This window comes from Chrysochloris asiatica, unplaced genomic scaffold (genome assembly GCF_000296735.1).
Source record: "Chrysochloris asiatica unplaced genomic scaffold, ChrAsi1.0 scaffold00105, whole genome shotgun sequence".
NCBI classification, from domain to species: Eukaryota; Metazoa; Chordata; class Mammalia; order Afrosoricida; family Chrysochloridae; genus Chrysochloris; species Chrysochloris asiatica.
In genome coordinates this window covers 5,571,275-5,586,273 of record NW_006408623.1, presented here as the reverse complement: position 1 = coordinate 5,586,273, position 14,999 = coordinate 5,571,275, and the positions used below count along the sequence as shown (strand labels likewise).

Below are 14,999 nucleotides of genomic sequence, written 5' to 3'. Positions count from 1 at the left end.
GGGGTGGGACTCACCTGCAGTGCAAGGTGATGGGGCGGGGCTCACCTGCAGTGTAGGTGGTGGGGGTGGGACTCACCTGCAGTGCAAGGTGATGGGGCGGGGCTCACCTGCAATGCACGGTGATGGGGTGGTTGCCTGTCTGCTGCTGCTGCTTCTGTACGGCCGCGATGAGGTCGATCATACCTTTGCCCTCCGCGGGGATCCCCACCTCGGGCCAGCCGTGGAAGTGGAACTGACGCACCACGCGGCTCTGCTCCTCCTGGCGGGCCGGCGGCTGCGAGGAAAGTAGGTGTCACAGCGCGGCCTGGCCCCACCCACCGTCCTCCAGGCCCGCGGGAGGCTGACTTCATGTGCGCCCACCCTTACTCAATGCTGGCCGTGTGCTTATCTGCACGTCTATAGGGTGCGGTAGCGCTGCCCAAGAGAAGGGTGCCAGGACCCCATTCACCGTCTGAGGCTCGGGGTGAGCTCACTGTCCTGGTTTTCTATTGGCATGGTGGTCTGTGGTCCCCGGTTACCAGCTACATAAGGGCAAAGGCCAACTTGCCTTTCCATGTGATGTAAGTTGGCCCTCACTTTGAAAGGACTGAACCAGCCTGGGCCCTCAACACATTCCTCATCAGCCACCCTCCCTTGCACTAGAGTCAGGTGAAGTTAGAACCCTCTGCCCCTAATCCTAAACCGGGGACCCACTGCCTCCCTGCACTGTCGCCCACAGCTCAGACAGCCCAGGGCAGGCCGACAGGTATTGCCTCATTTGGACATTTTCGTCAACAGAGCAGCTGCTTCCCGAGCTGTGGGGATCCTGGCCAAGCTCAGGGCAGGAGGCCAAGGTGGACGGTCCCCTTTGGGGTCTCTGTGCTTCCTTCGCCCCTGTATTCCCGGTTCCCAGCTGACTGCCTTTCTCTCAGTGCTCAGTGGGGGCAGGGAAGCCCATGAGGTGCCTTCTGGAGTCACCCCACTTCCCCAGCCAGAAGCCAAGTAACATGGGGACCTGCACTTAGCAGTGTGACTTCCCGTAAACACATGGACCATTGGTGATGAAGAGGTGTGTGTGTGTGTGTTGCGGGGAGCTGGCGGGGGCGCGGGGAAGCCGACCGGCACACGGGGCACTAGGCTGACCAAAGCCGGGACAGCTGGAGCTGGCCCCGTCTGTGAGGTCATCAACAGCCCTGACCACACTACCTGGCTGAAGGTGACCAGAAAGTCTCGCACGCTGATGGCCTCGGACAGGGTATCGCTCTTCAGCTCGATGGTTATTTCTCCATGGGTCACAGCGCCCTCTGCTGGCCAGTACTGGTAGCATTTATCCTTGGGGGCAAAAAGAAAAATTTAAGTCTCTTGATAAATAATTCAGTTAGCCACCTTACCTCTGTAATGCAAAAATGCTCTCAAACCATTGAACATATTTCATCGGACCAAGAAAATGATATATGGTACCAATATGAAGGCCCAGCCATGCCCGGAGTCCTGGTGTGGCGCTGTAGGATAAGCACTGGACAGCTAACTTCCCGGTTGGCAGTTCAAATCTACCTGTCGCTCCCCAGAAACCCTATACAAGGTCACTATGAGTTGGAACTCAATGGCACTTAACAACAACAAGAGGGGCTTCTCAGTGCAGGACCCCAAGTTCAAGGCCACTCCACTCCTGACTCTTCATTCTTGGTGATAATAGATTCCTCTCTTGGCTCACTTCTCTCTCATTTGATCTCTTTTAAGTAAAACGTGTTGCAGGCCGCACCCCTGTGAATCTCCCTTACACTGGATCAGGGTCCTGATGGGATTAAGAGTCCTGGTGTGGCACTGTAGGATAAGGACTGAATTGCTAACTAGAAGGTCGGTGGTTCAAGTCTATAAGCTGTTTCTCAGAAACCCTCCACAGGGTTGCTGTGAGTTGGAACTGACTTGTAAGCACTTAACAACAGCAAGAAGCCACGCCTCTTGACCATGGGACAGAACTAACTCACAAGTATACAGGAACTTTGATACACGCAGAGTTTCATACCAGAAAGGAGAGATTATTCAATATATAAAGCCAAAATCCAAACCCAATCCACTGCTGTCGAGTTGACTGGGACTCAGCTACCCTGTATAGAGTTTCTGAGACAGTAAATCTTTATGGGAGCATACAGCCTCATCTTAGTTTTCTGAGGAGCGGCTGGTGGGTTTGAACTGCTGACCTTGTGGTTAGCAGTCCATTGCTTACCCTACAGCAGCACCAAGCTGGGAAAATTGGTTTTCTGCTTGGAGAGAATGAAAGTAGATCTGTAAGTCACACCCGACTAGGGCCTGTACGAATGTCCCCTACCTCCTGGAGGAGATGGGCACTGCCCACGGCACCACCATGGTAAGAGGTTCACAGTGTTGGAAAAAAATCAACCCGCAAGGGGTCAGGCGAAAATCGGAAGTGTGAAATCCTTAGCAGATGGATTTGACCTTGGGATACAGAGGAAATCACGAAGCCCAATGCAAGAAGAGCTGACTATGACACAAGATGGAGCCCTTAGACTACATGAAAATGAACTTCTCTTCAGCAAGAGGCATAATGAAGAGACGGAAGGGGCAGGCCGTAAACTGGGACAAGGTGTTGGCCATGTATCCAACTGACAAAGGATCCATACCAAGAATATGTAAAGAGCACCTTTCAGTCAATAGGAAAAAGGCAAAACATGAATGTGGGTGTTTCAGAAGAGGGACCACTTCCCCGTTAAACCTAAGAGTGACACCCAGCCTGGTGGCACTCAGCGAAGCACCAATCAGAACCACCACGAGCTGCCACTCACACCTGTTCAATCAGCAAAAATGAAGACATTGGGCCACATGACATCAGCAGGTGAATGCTCTCCCTGACACAATGCTGGGGGCACTGTGATTTATTACAGTCACTTTGAAAAGCAGTTTGGCTTTAGCCTGCCCGCTCAAACTCCCACACACTCTTTGAGGCAGCTTTCCAATGTCTCCGGTGCATGCCAGTTTGTATGCAGTAGGAGGCATCTAGTGAGGCAAAGCGGTCAGATGGAAACAACCCAAACGTCCATGATGGGAGGAGGGAGAAACGAGGGGCCCGCGGTTTGTACAGTGAAACATTATTCAGCATTATTGGTGAATGAGTTGCGGCTCTAGGCATTGGCATAGAAAAATCTCAAAAGCACAATTTGGAGTGGCTAAAGCCAGTTCCATAAGACTACACACTGTAATGATGCCCTCATACAATGCTCAGAACAAGCAAAACTAAAGACTATATTTTTAAAGGCACATTATATACATCGTTGTTAAGTGCCATCGAGTCAGTTCCAACTCACAGTGACCCTGTATAGGGTTTCCGAGGAGCAGCTGGTGGATTTGCAGTCCAGTGCTGATCCTACAGCCGCCACACCAGGAGTCCTTATGAAGTGAAAAAAATTTTTTTAAAGGCAAAGGACACGTCTTCTAGGATGGCTGTAATACAAAAGAGCAAAGGGCTGGTAAAGATGGGGAGAAACGAGTCCCAGACACTGCTGGTGGGATGTAAAATGGTACAGAATACATGTTAGCAGTTCCTCCAAATGCTCAATGTAGAATCACCAAGTGACCCAGCATTTGCACTCTTAGGTATACGGCCCAGAGGGATGAAAATATACACAAACCTTGCCCATGAATACTCATAGCAGCATTTTCCATGATAGCTAAAAAGTAGAAATAACTCAAGTGTCAAGCCAGAGTGCTTCTTGGAGGCCAGGATGGCCAAACTTCATCTCTCATACTTTGGACATATTGTCAGGAGGGATCAGTCGCTGGAGAAGGATAACATGTTTGGTAGGGTGGAGGGTCTGAGAAAAAGAGGAAGACCCCTGACTAGATGGATTGGCAAAGTGGCAGCATCAATGGGTTCAAGCAAGGCAACAATAGTGAGGTTGGCCCAGGATTGGGCAGTGTTTTGTTCTGCTGTGCCTAAGGTTGCTATGAGTCGGTACTGACTCAGTGGCACCTAACAACAACAACAACATCAACTGATGAACGAGTAAACAAAATGTGGTCTGGCCATACAATAGACTATGACTTGCCAACCAACAGGAAGGAAGTACTGATGTGTGCTATAATGTGGATGGACCATGAAGGATTATGCTCAGTTGGAGAAGGCAGACAAAGAAGACTATTGTTTTCATGGTTCCATCGGTGTGGAATGTCCAGAATCACAGTTTCATAGAGACAGAGAGAAGACTAGTGCTCCATTAGAGGAGAACTCGCATGTGAGTGAGATTCCTCTTGAGGTGATGAAGACAGTCTGACATTTGATTGTGCTGACAGTGTACAATTCTGTGAATCCACTGGAAACCACTTTAAATTGGAATTGCCCACTTTAGAAAGGTGAATCGTACAACATGTGAATTAAATCTCAGTAAAGAAGCGGTTTTTGTTCTTAAAGCAAAGGAACCACAACAAAATCCAGCCTCATAAATTCCTCAACCAAGAGCATATATGTAACTGCCAACGTGACTCTCAACAGAGAGAAACTGGGAGCATTTCCTTTGTGAACGAGAACCAGACAAGGATGCCCTTTATCGTCATTCATATTCAATGCTGTGCTGGCAGTCTGAGCCAGAGCTATAAGGCAAGAAAAAGAAATGAAAGGCATCCAAATTGGCAAAGAAGTAAAACTCTATTTGCAGATGATACGATCCTATACATAGAAAATCCCAAAGACTCAGCAAGAAAAGTATTGGAACTCATTGAAAGATTCAGCCAAATGGCAGAGTACAAGATCAATATACAAAAATCAGTCGGATTCCTCTGTACTAATAAAGACGGCTCTGAAAAGGAAACCAGGAAAACAGCAGTTTTCAATGGTGATGGTAGTGGTAAAGGCAGTTCCAACTCATAATGGGTCTTGTATAGGGTTTCCAAGGTTGTTCATTCTTTACAAGAGCAGAAAGCCTCATCTTTCTCCTGAGAAGCAACTGCTAGATTCAAACTGCTGACCTTGTGGTTACCAACCCAGCTCATAATCCCCTATGGTATCAGGGCTCCTTACCATTTACAACAGCCACCCAAAAACTGAAATACTTTGAGAAACAAAAGACCTATACATAGAAAACTACAAAATGCTACTATGGGAAACCAAAAGAGACTTAGGAAAATGGAAGACTATACCATTTCTGCACAAGTCCTGGTATGGTAAGCACTGGACTACAAACCACAAGGTCAATGGTTCAAACTCACCGGCGGCTCTTCGGAAACCTTATACTGGGTCATTATGAATCGGAACTGACTTGATGGCACTTAACAACAGCAACAACAATATGGATAAGACTTAACATTGTGAGAATGTCAGCATTACCCAAAGTAACCTATATATATATATACAATGCAATCTGAACCCAGATTCCAACATTATTCCCTAAAGAGAACGAAAAATTGACCACTAACTTTATATGGAAAGCAAAGAGACCTCGGATAAGCAAAGCATTGCTTAAGAAGCAGAACAAAGTTAGAGGCCTCTGACTCCCTGATCTCAAAATCTACTACACAGCCACAGTGGTCCAAATAACCTGGTGCTGTACAATGAAAGATACATAGATCATTGGAGGAGAACTAAGAATGCAGAAGTAAATCCATCCATGCAGGCAGATGATCTTTGACAAAGAAAGGATCCACAACACATTCAATGGGAAGAAACAGTCTCTTCAACAAATGGTGCTGGTAAACCTGAAAATCCATTTGCAGAAAAATGAAACAAGATGCATATTTCACACCATACACAAAAACAAACTCAATGTGGACGAAAGACCTAAATGTAAAAACCTAGAACGGTAAGATCATCAATGAAAAAAAAAAGGATAAACTTAGGGGCTCCAATACATGGCCTACATACACTGTCAAACATAACTGATAACATATAAACCCAGAGGACAAGGTAGATGACTGGGGCCTCCTAAAACTTAAATATTTATTCACATCAAAAGATTTTGCCAAAAGAGTACAAAGAGAGCCCACAGACAGGGAAACTTTTTTTGCAGGGACTGATCTCTAAAATTTATGGAAATGATAACACTTCTATAAGAAAAAGGCAAACAACACAATTTAAAAATGGGTTGGCTGTTGTTGTTATGTGCCGTGGAGTTGGTTCCGAGTCATAGGGACCCTGTACAGGGTTTCCAAGGCTGTAAATCTTTACGGGATCAGAAACCCTCATCTTTCTCCTGTGGAACAGCTGGTAGTTTCAAACTGTTGACCTTGCAGTTCGCAGCCCGATTCATAACCATTACGCTACCAGAACGCCTTAAAATGGGTAGAGGACATGACTAGGTACTTCATCAAGGAAGACACTGAGGCAGCCAACAGACATAATGAAGCAATGGTCATGATCATCAGCCGTTAGAGAGAGGCAAATCAAAATTACAATGGTTTATAGCGAGCCTGTATAGGGTTTCAGAGGAGTGGCTGGTGAGTCTGAACCACCACTTGCGGTTAGCAGTCGATAACCTATAGCGCCACCCCAGGACTCCAATATGGGTGACAGGAAGAGCAATATACAAGAAGAAGAAGGGCAGTATGCAAGAAGAGGGAGGTGTCAGAAGAGTAATGCAGACAGGTGAAGTCACAGGGATAAAGGTAAATAGTGTTATATGGCAAACCCTGGAACAAAAGTATTCTGTGGGTAGATACATGGACAGATACACTGAAGGGGGATGGGAGGAAGATGGGCATAAACCCATACATATATAAGGGTTTGAAAGAGACTATTTATACATGCGTATTTACCTCTGCTGCAAACACACCTGTGAATAAGATAGAGTATACAATAGGCAGAGAGATAGATGAAAACTTCTAAGGTATTATCAGACATCTTAAAGCAATGAGTTGCTGGGCCTGAGGACTCGGGACCATAGATAGGTTCAGGGGACACCATGGTCAATTGGTGTAACATAGTCCACAAAGACAGCGTTCTACAGCCTACTTTGTCAGTAGTGTTGGGGGTCTTAAAAGCTCATGGGTGGTCATTTAAGGTGCAACTACTGGTCTCTCCATGAGCTAGAGGAAGCAGAGTGTTGAAAATTGAAGAGGCTTGGAAAATTGAAGAGGCGTGGATCACTGGAGCAGGTGAACATTTGTCACCACGATTCTCAGACCAGAGACCACCACCAACTGCTGTGAAAAGGATCATTAGGAGATCCTGGATAAAGTGGGAGAAAATGCGGACCAAAACTAAAGTGTATAAAGAAAGACTGGGCTTACTGGTCAGGAAGAGACTGGAGCAACCCGAGACTCTGGCCCTTGACCATCCTTCAGGTCTGGAAAGGAACTCACCCTTGTGGCCCAATATTCAGCCACGCAGTAGCTAGGTATGTAGTGGGGACAACACTAGTAAGGTGTGCTCACCATGGAATGGTCAATCATTCAAAATCAACAGGGCAGCATCTACCTAAGGACAAAGTTGAGCTGGGCTGGGCAGGTGGGTGGAATGGAAATAGGAGCAGAGGAGGAAGCAGGATGACTAGTTGTGTGGAGGGGACTGCAATCACTGAGATGAAACAAGGTGTGTGATTTGTTGAATGTAAAACCAATGATTCTGTTTGTAAACTTTCACTTGATTCACAATAAAAAGTTGTTTTTTTTTTAAAGAAAGAAATCCAGCATCGAGGTTTAGACAGATGGATGAACGTTGTTGGTACTGGTTTGGTTTCTCCATGGGTGGTGGGCTCCCGAGTGTTTGTGACATCATTAAATGAGTATAATAAGGAGGCGGAGCCACTTAACCAACTCACTTGGACAGTATAGCGTACATGGATGAGTGTCTATACCTTTATGTCTTGAAAAAAGTGGAAAATGTCTTTTTCTCAGCAAAATTCCAAAAAACCCCATCCAAACTCATTTCCATCAAGTCAATTCTGACTCACAGTGACTCCACAGGCAGCTGTATTGGGTTTCCCAAGCTGTAACTTTACGGAAGCCAGCTGCCATATCTTTCTCCATGGAGCGGCTGGTGGGTTCAAACCCCTAAACTTTTGGTTAGCAGCTGAGCACTTAACCAGTGCACCACCAAGGCAAGCAGGTGAAACAAAATGTAAGTGAAGTGTAAAAGGCAATGGATGGTTAATATCAACAACAAAAGATGAGGGGAAGCCCTTCTCATTTCCCAGAAGTCTAAGCGCTGTGTCAGCCAGCAGCCCTAGAAGCTGGACGGCATCCTGACCTGCTCGCGCTCCTGGACCTCAGTTAACATCACGATGGTATGGCATTTCCACTCCCAGATCATCCTCCAGAAGTCCTCCACGGTGTGCACCAGCGGGCCCTGGGTGGCAATGAAATAGTCCTTCTGCCGGTAGCCCTGTAAATGGAGCAATGGGTCAAGTCCACTAGGGGCCCTATGAGCAGGACACAGCCCATCCCACGGAGGGTGAGGAAAATCTTTTCGGGGCTGCCACTGGTCAGGTCCCCCCTGCTCTCCAGCACTGAGGTCACCCACAACTGGACTGTGCCCAGCACCACGAACAGCCTGGCACCTGCAGCCACCTGAGTAAGAGCTGCTGTGGACTTTGACTGTAGCGTGTGTCTATTTGTTGAAACAAAGCAGGTATCACGAGGCACGGCTAAGAGGCCTGGGCGTTACAGGAAGTGGGTTCAAATCCAGCGCCTACACAAAGCCCTACATGACCTTGGGCACATGTTTTCTCATCTGTAAAGCGGAACCAGCAGCACATGCTAGTTTGTAATGCCTTTCCTGTCCACACATTGGCCAACCCCACGAGGCAGATACAGTGGTGCCCGAGGGTCCTGGACAGGCTCGGTATTCCTGTCCTTCTGGGTGAATGCAGCTGGGCATCCCTACTGCAGATCCATGCGTACCAGGAAAAGGACGATTCCTGTTTGTCTAGTAACATCTTTAAAAGCAGAAGTTGAAGGACCTTGCGCCTGATCTTCAGAATGGCATTGCAGCTAGCCCCGCCCAAATCTCCATAACCCCGCCCCAAATCTCCATAACCCCGCCCGTTGTATACAGGCCAGAACTGTACCCAGATCTCACCACCTTTAAATATCTCAGTCTGTAAGAGAACGGACGGGCTCTTGGTCTCTTTTGGAGACTTAAGAGTACCCCGTCCCAGGCTTACTTTCAATAAACCTGCCTGCTGTTGAAGCCAAGACTTTCTTCGTCTCTCTTTCTCTCTTCGTCTCTCTTTCTTTCTTTTCCTTACAGAAGCAAACACCGGCAGATTACTGAGTCTCTCGTTCTTGGATTTCCAGAGTGCATTTAGTGTTTGGAGTGAAATGTGTCAGTTTTTCCAGATGGTGTGACCCTGTGTGATGGTACACTAAGGGATACCCCGTCCAGGCCCGCGCACTTACATCTATGAAGGATGCGTTGATGTAGTCGGTGTATTCTTGCCCTCGCTTCATGGATAGGATCACGCGATTGAAGTCATCTATGAGAGTATTTGGTTGCGTCAGCACAAACTGTCCTGTACAGCACATTATGTATAACCTGCTGCTACGAGCTTCCAAGTGGAGTCCTGGTGGGGCGCCGTGGGCTGATGCGTCAGACTGCAAGTTCGTTTGAACTGCAAGGTCGGTGGTTCAAACTCAACAGCTGCTCCTTGGAAACACTATACAGGGTCGCTATGGGTCGGCACTTAACAACAACAACAACGAGCTTCCAAAATCTAAAACCCATTACTAAATCACTAAGAACAAGGGTAGTCCAGTCAGCTCTTCTGAAAGTTTACTTTCAGACGTAGGTTTAAGGGAGATGCCCAGGGAGCTTTTGATTTATAATGTATCTTTGAAAACAACACAGCTGTCATTTTCATTTTTCATGAATTGATGGTAATGAAACAAATCAATCTATATAAAAACACCATGTTTGAGGAATAAAACGAGTGCATTGCTCATTCTACACAATACTTGGTCGGGAGGCCTGGTGTGGCATTGGAGGATCAGCACTGGACTGATAATCGCAAGGTTGGCAGTTCGAACCCACCAGCTGCTCCTTGGAAACCTTATACAGGGTTGCTGTGAGTTGGAGCCGACTTGACAGCTCTTAGCAACAACAACTCTTCAAAAGTGACACTGTCATGAAAGGTAAGGACAGACTGTAGGACTGTCAGAAATTGAGGGGCATGAAGGAGGCATGACTAAGTGCCAAGTGGGATCTTCAGATTAGATTTGGAACAGAAAAAGATAAAGTCTGTGTTTTAGTGAAGGGTATTGCAGGATAACGCACTGGACCACAAGGTCAGTTTAAATCGCAAGGTTGGTGGTTCTACCCCACCTGCCACTCATCGGAAACCCTATATAGAGTCGCTATGAGTCGGAACCCACTCAACGGTACTTCACAACAACAACAACATTGCACTAATGTTAATTTCTGAGTTTGAATTCATGTACCATGGTTAGGTAAGATGTTGCATGTGTGAGAACTCCAATATCTTTGCGATGTTTTTGTGTCCTCTGTGATTTCAGAATAAAAAATAATACAAATTATATGTAAACGATAATTAAACAAAAGAGAGAGAGAGAATGTATCCAGGTAGCCAACTTTATGAAACAGCCTATGAGAATCAAGTATCTGTCTGGGGTCTGAAGAGAGTCTTTGCCAGCCCTGCCTTTGAAACTTCCCTGCAGTCTGCTCCGTGGCTGTGGGTTTGTGACCTCTTGCTGCTGTTGGCCTTGCGCATGGCAACCCCAGGTCAGTGTAACCACACACTGCAGGTCCTGCACAACGTGGTTGCCACGGACTGATGTTTACAGGTAGATAGGCAGGCTTTTCTTCCGAGTGTGTCTTAGTCTGAAAGCTATACCCAAACCTCCACTGACAGATGGGTAGGGCTGCATGTGAGCTACATTATTAGGGAAGGAATTGGGGTCTCCTACACGGGTTTCGAAGGAGTGGCTAGTGAGCGACAACTGCCGACACTGAGGTTCAAACGACCTTGCTGCAGTCCAGCACAATAACCTACAGGTCACACCAGGACGCCACAAGAAATGTGTGAATTCTACTTGCGAGCCACCACTGCCCCATGACCTGTTGAGACAGACCTGTGGACAGCTGTTTTCAGACCACGTGGGTTAGGAGATGTAACTGTTGGGGGAGTGTCTAGAAAGGACATGTCCCACCCCCTTCTCCAGCTCCAGCCAATCACCCGCTGCCCTTCCCACCAGCCCCTCAGTGCTCTGTGGAGTCTCTGGCTGGGCTTGTTTTTCTCATAGGTGAGACCCAATTCCTCGCCTGCCCAGCTGCCACAGGACCATGGTTGCAGGTCAGTCGCCGGACATTCCAGCTTTCCTGCCCTCTCAAAGCCGTTCCTAGCAGCGGGATCCCGCTCATTTCAGGCCCCACCTAGCTCTCTCCTGCCACATGGCCCAGGGCTGTAATTCAGTTTTCTGTCGGTCTGTGTAAAGTAGTGGGGCGGGGGCTTGGCTTGACTTTGTGCCATGGAGTTGGTTCCGACTCATAGCGACCCTGTACAGGGTTTCCCAGGCTGTAAATCTCTACGGGAGCAGAATGCCTCTTCTTTCTCCTGCGGAGCAGCTGGTAGTTTTGAACTGCTGACCTTGCGGTTCACAGCCCGATTCGTAACCACTACGCTGGTGGTCCTAAAGGGAACCTCTTAGTTTCTGTGACCTCCGGTTGGCAGCTGCCCCAGCTCGGCTCCTCTCCCGCTCACAGCCGCCTGGACACATGAGGACCCTGTGGTCTCTCACTGCTTCTGCCTAACACCTTCACATGGCTCAGGAGCCTGGTCCCGCTCACAGAGGGAGGGGATCAGGTGTGCAGACCCCCCCCATCCCCCCCGTCCCCGGGCAGCCTTACACGGGATAATCTGGATGACTCTGGCCTTCTTCATGTTCGCCGGCAAGTTACCAGTTCTCATGTTCTCTTTCATGATCCGGACGTTCGTCAACTTCTGCAATTAAAAACAAGTCACGTGGTCGGTTACATCTCTAACTTTCCCAAGGCAGAGCAGGCTGACCCCCTTCTAACGCAGCGCGCTCCACTGCGATTCGCAGATAGCAAGCTGTTTTTGTTACAAACGGAAGGGTTTTTTTTGTGCTGACTCAGCATTGAGCAAACCTACGGGGGGTGGGGGGGCAGTTTTCTAATAGCGCGTGCTGCCCCAAGTTGGTGGTTCTCAGACATTTCAAACGTTTTCACCTTGCTACTAGCGCATATTTCAGAGATTAAGTCTGGCGGACACACAGCCTTTCTATGAGCTAGTCAACAAAAGTGAGTGTGCCTCGCTTTATTGCAGTGAACCCAGCCGTTAGTATCTTCGAGGTCGGCCTGGAAGGGCGCCCAGAAACAGCAATGACTTGGCCCCTCTGAAGCCAGCCCCTATGGCCTTGGAAAGGAAAAATACCAGTTAAGGTTCTGAGCCCAAGGGGGCGCTCTCGACTTCCCCCTCCCTCTGTCCCTGCCAGCCAATAAGAAGGGAGTGGTTGACCATGACTTCATTTCAATAGTGACCATTTTCCTTGCTTCCTGTGCCCGCTCACTCACCCCTGAGGAGGTGTCTCAGGGTACCTACCCGGAACTCCTCCTCCAGCCCGATCTTGTCAAAGTGGCTGGCGGAGCCGTGCAGAGCCTGCATGTGTCTCTCCAGGGAGGACACGTCGAGCTCCGTGTCTCCGTACAAGTAGTACTCCAGCAAGGCTTGGTAGATGAACGTGTACTGCATCTGCGGGACCCAAGGGACAACAGGCACCCTCGACTCCACCCAGCAGCTGTGGCCCCCAAGGGGCCAAAGGAAGGAGGTTTCTGGACACAAGTCAGATCAACACCATTTCAATAGCTCTTCCGGCTGTGGGAGCTCTGGTGGTGCCATGGGCTAAGCTTTCAGCTATTCACCGAAAGGGCAATGGTTCGAACCCACCAACCACTCCCTGAGAGAACGATGAGGCAGTCAGCTTCTGTAAAGACTTACAGCCTCGGAAACCCTACGGGACAAGCCACTCTGTCCTGCCGGCTCGAGATGAGTTGGAATCAACTAGACAGAGGAATTCCAGTTGTCTTAATGACAGCTGACCATATATTATAGGAGGACTACAGGCTCAGGGGGCTGATTCCCCGAGGTCCCAGGGGCATGAAGGGACCAGCGGGCAGTGGAGCCAGGTGCTCTGACCCAGGTGAGCCCCATGGGCAGGAGTTATCTGCAGTCAAACACCAGTGCCTGATTGACAGCGCGGAGCAGGCAGGGAGACCCGGCGGTGGGGCGCAGGGCACCGGGCTAGCCTCTGGCTGTAGGGTGTCATGTAAGAGCGGGCTGGGGCCAGAGGGCGCCACTACTCACGTCCGTTTGGACCATCTGAGGACGCTGATTGCGGATTCTTGAGACAAACTCGAAGACGTCCACCTTCTGCTCCGCGCACATCATGTCGATCATGGCGTCGGTCACTATGAAGGTGCCCGTCCGGCCCACGCCCGCGCTTAGGGAGAAAGGGAGACACCGTGTCGTGAGTCACAGTCCCCAATCAAGCACAGAAGATGCCTGCAGACGGGGCCGAAGGACACGCCGTACATGGGGGGCTTACACTCCAGGGAAAGTTGCAATTGTCTTTGGTTCATAAAGGGCAAGTCTACTGGACGACCACCAGGGGGCGCTGCGGTCTCGCACCACCATCTCCAAGGCGCCCACAGGAAGTAGAAAAGGCCCCTCCAAAGCCGTGCTGTGGTAGCTTGTGGGGTGCTTGGGGCATTTTTTCCGCTCTTAACAGAGGCTGTTTTCTTGCTATCACTTGTGTCACGGGAGTTTGTTTTTTCTCAGTGCCCAGGCTTGTCACCACATGGGGTTGCCATGAGCCACCTGTCTCAGAAGTAGACCTGGGCTCCATGGGGTTTTCAGTGGCACCTCTGGGCGGACTTGAGCCCCCCGCCTTTTGGTTAGCTGGTGACCGAGCTAATCGTTTGCCTCCCGTTTTGCAGCGCAGGAAGCTGAGACTCCTGGTCCCTCGGCTCCGGAGTGGGCAGGGGTCAGGATGTCCTTGGCCTCCCGGGCGGAGCTGGGGCAGGGCAGGGCAGGGGTAGGGGGACGGCCAGTGTCTGCAAGTGTGACAGGCGGCCGCAGCTCGGGCCTCTGCGTGCATGTGGTCCCCATCGCAGAAGCATCCGGGTGGACGCCCGGGCTGTGCAGCTCGGGATGGGAGGACCCAGCCACTAAAGCGCCAGCGTGGGAAACCACCAGTGGACACAGAATAACGGCAGAGCTGAGAAAGCTGAGGGGAGCATGCGCTGGGAAAGTGGTCATTTTTGGAGTCTGCTTTTTCACAATCTAGGGACTCCCTCGGCGGCGGTGGAATGAGGGTGGTGGCCGTTTGGCGCCAGCAGCAGACCTTGGTAACTGCATGAAGCCTGTTTGCAGCCGCCATAGCCATCCCAGGCCCTCCTACCTCACAGAAGAGGACCCAGAGCCGAAAGACGGGCTGGGACCGGTCAGGGCAGGCTGCTCAAGAGATCTGGCAACAGGACCAGGCCCAGGCCCTCTGGCCATGAAGAAAGGGGCTTGCTAACTGCCCAGCGAGCTGACAGCTTTAACTTCTCCACCTCGCTGCATCCCGTCACCTTCCAGAAGGGTCACTGAGAGAGGCGATGCTCTCACACCCTGCCCACCCCTCCCCCGGACTTGGCCCACCGGTCACCATCCCTCAGTGAACATGGGGTGGCTCACGTACCTGCAATGGACCACGATGGGCCCAGCGTGGGTGGGGTTCAGCGTTCTTACTTTCTTCAGAAACTTCAGCATCCCAATGGGCGTGAAGGGCACTCCAAAGTCGGGCCAGCTGGTGAAATGCAGCTGGGAGATCTGCCGAGGAGCCTTACAGCTGTCGGGAACCTGCAGAGAGTGGGGTGGGGGGCGCTGTGAACTGGTGACGCCTCCCATTGTCCCCCACCCTTCTTCAGGATCCGTTCTGATGATGCTTGGACAGCTCCCCGTCCCCAGCTGGGGCAGTCATAGTGCATGTGGGGCTGGGGGGCCAGTCATGCTGTGGTCGCTCACTCAGGGCAGAGCAGGGCCAGTGGGCAGCTG

The 14,999-nt window shown here is 49.9% G+C and overlaps 1 protein-coding gene across 2 annotated transcripts in view; it reads right to left on the bottom strand.

The window, feature by feature from the left end:
• PTPRE (protein tyrosine phosphatase, receptor type, E) overlaps positions 1 to 14,999 on the bottom strand; it is a 52,068-nt gene that overhangs the window by 5,259 nt on the left and 31,810 nt on the right. For both annotated transcript variants that reach the window (XM_006867438.1, XM_006867439.1), the window contains 8 exons: positions 14,644 to 14,804; positions 13,266 to 13,401; positions 12,504 to 12,653; positions 11,789 to 11,882; positions 9,325 to 9,401; positions 8,174 to 8,308; positions 1,186 to 1,311; positions 108 to 274 (listed from right to left, as the gene is read on the bottom strand). In XM_006867438.1, coding sequence (XP_006867500.1) covers positions 108 to 274; positions 1,186 to 1,311; positions 8,174 to 8,308; positions 9,325 to 9,401; positions 11,789 to 11,882; positions 12,504 to 12,653; positions 13,266 to 13,401; positions 14,644 to 14,804 — 1,046 coding nt within the window. The remainder of the gene's footprint in view (positions 1 to 107; positions 275 to 1,185; positions 1,312 to 8,173; positions 8,309 to 9,324; positions 9,402 to 11,788; positions 11,883 to 12,503; positions 12,654 to 13,265; positions 13,402 to 14,643; positions 14,805 to 14,999) is intronic.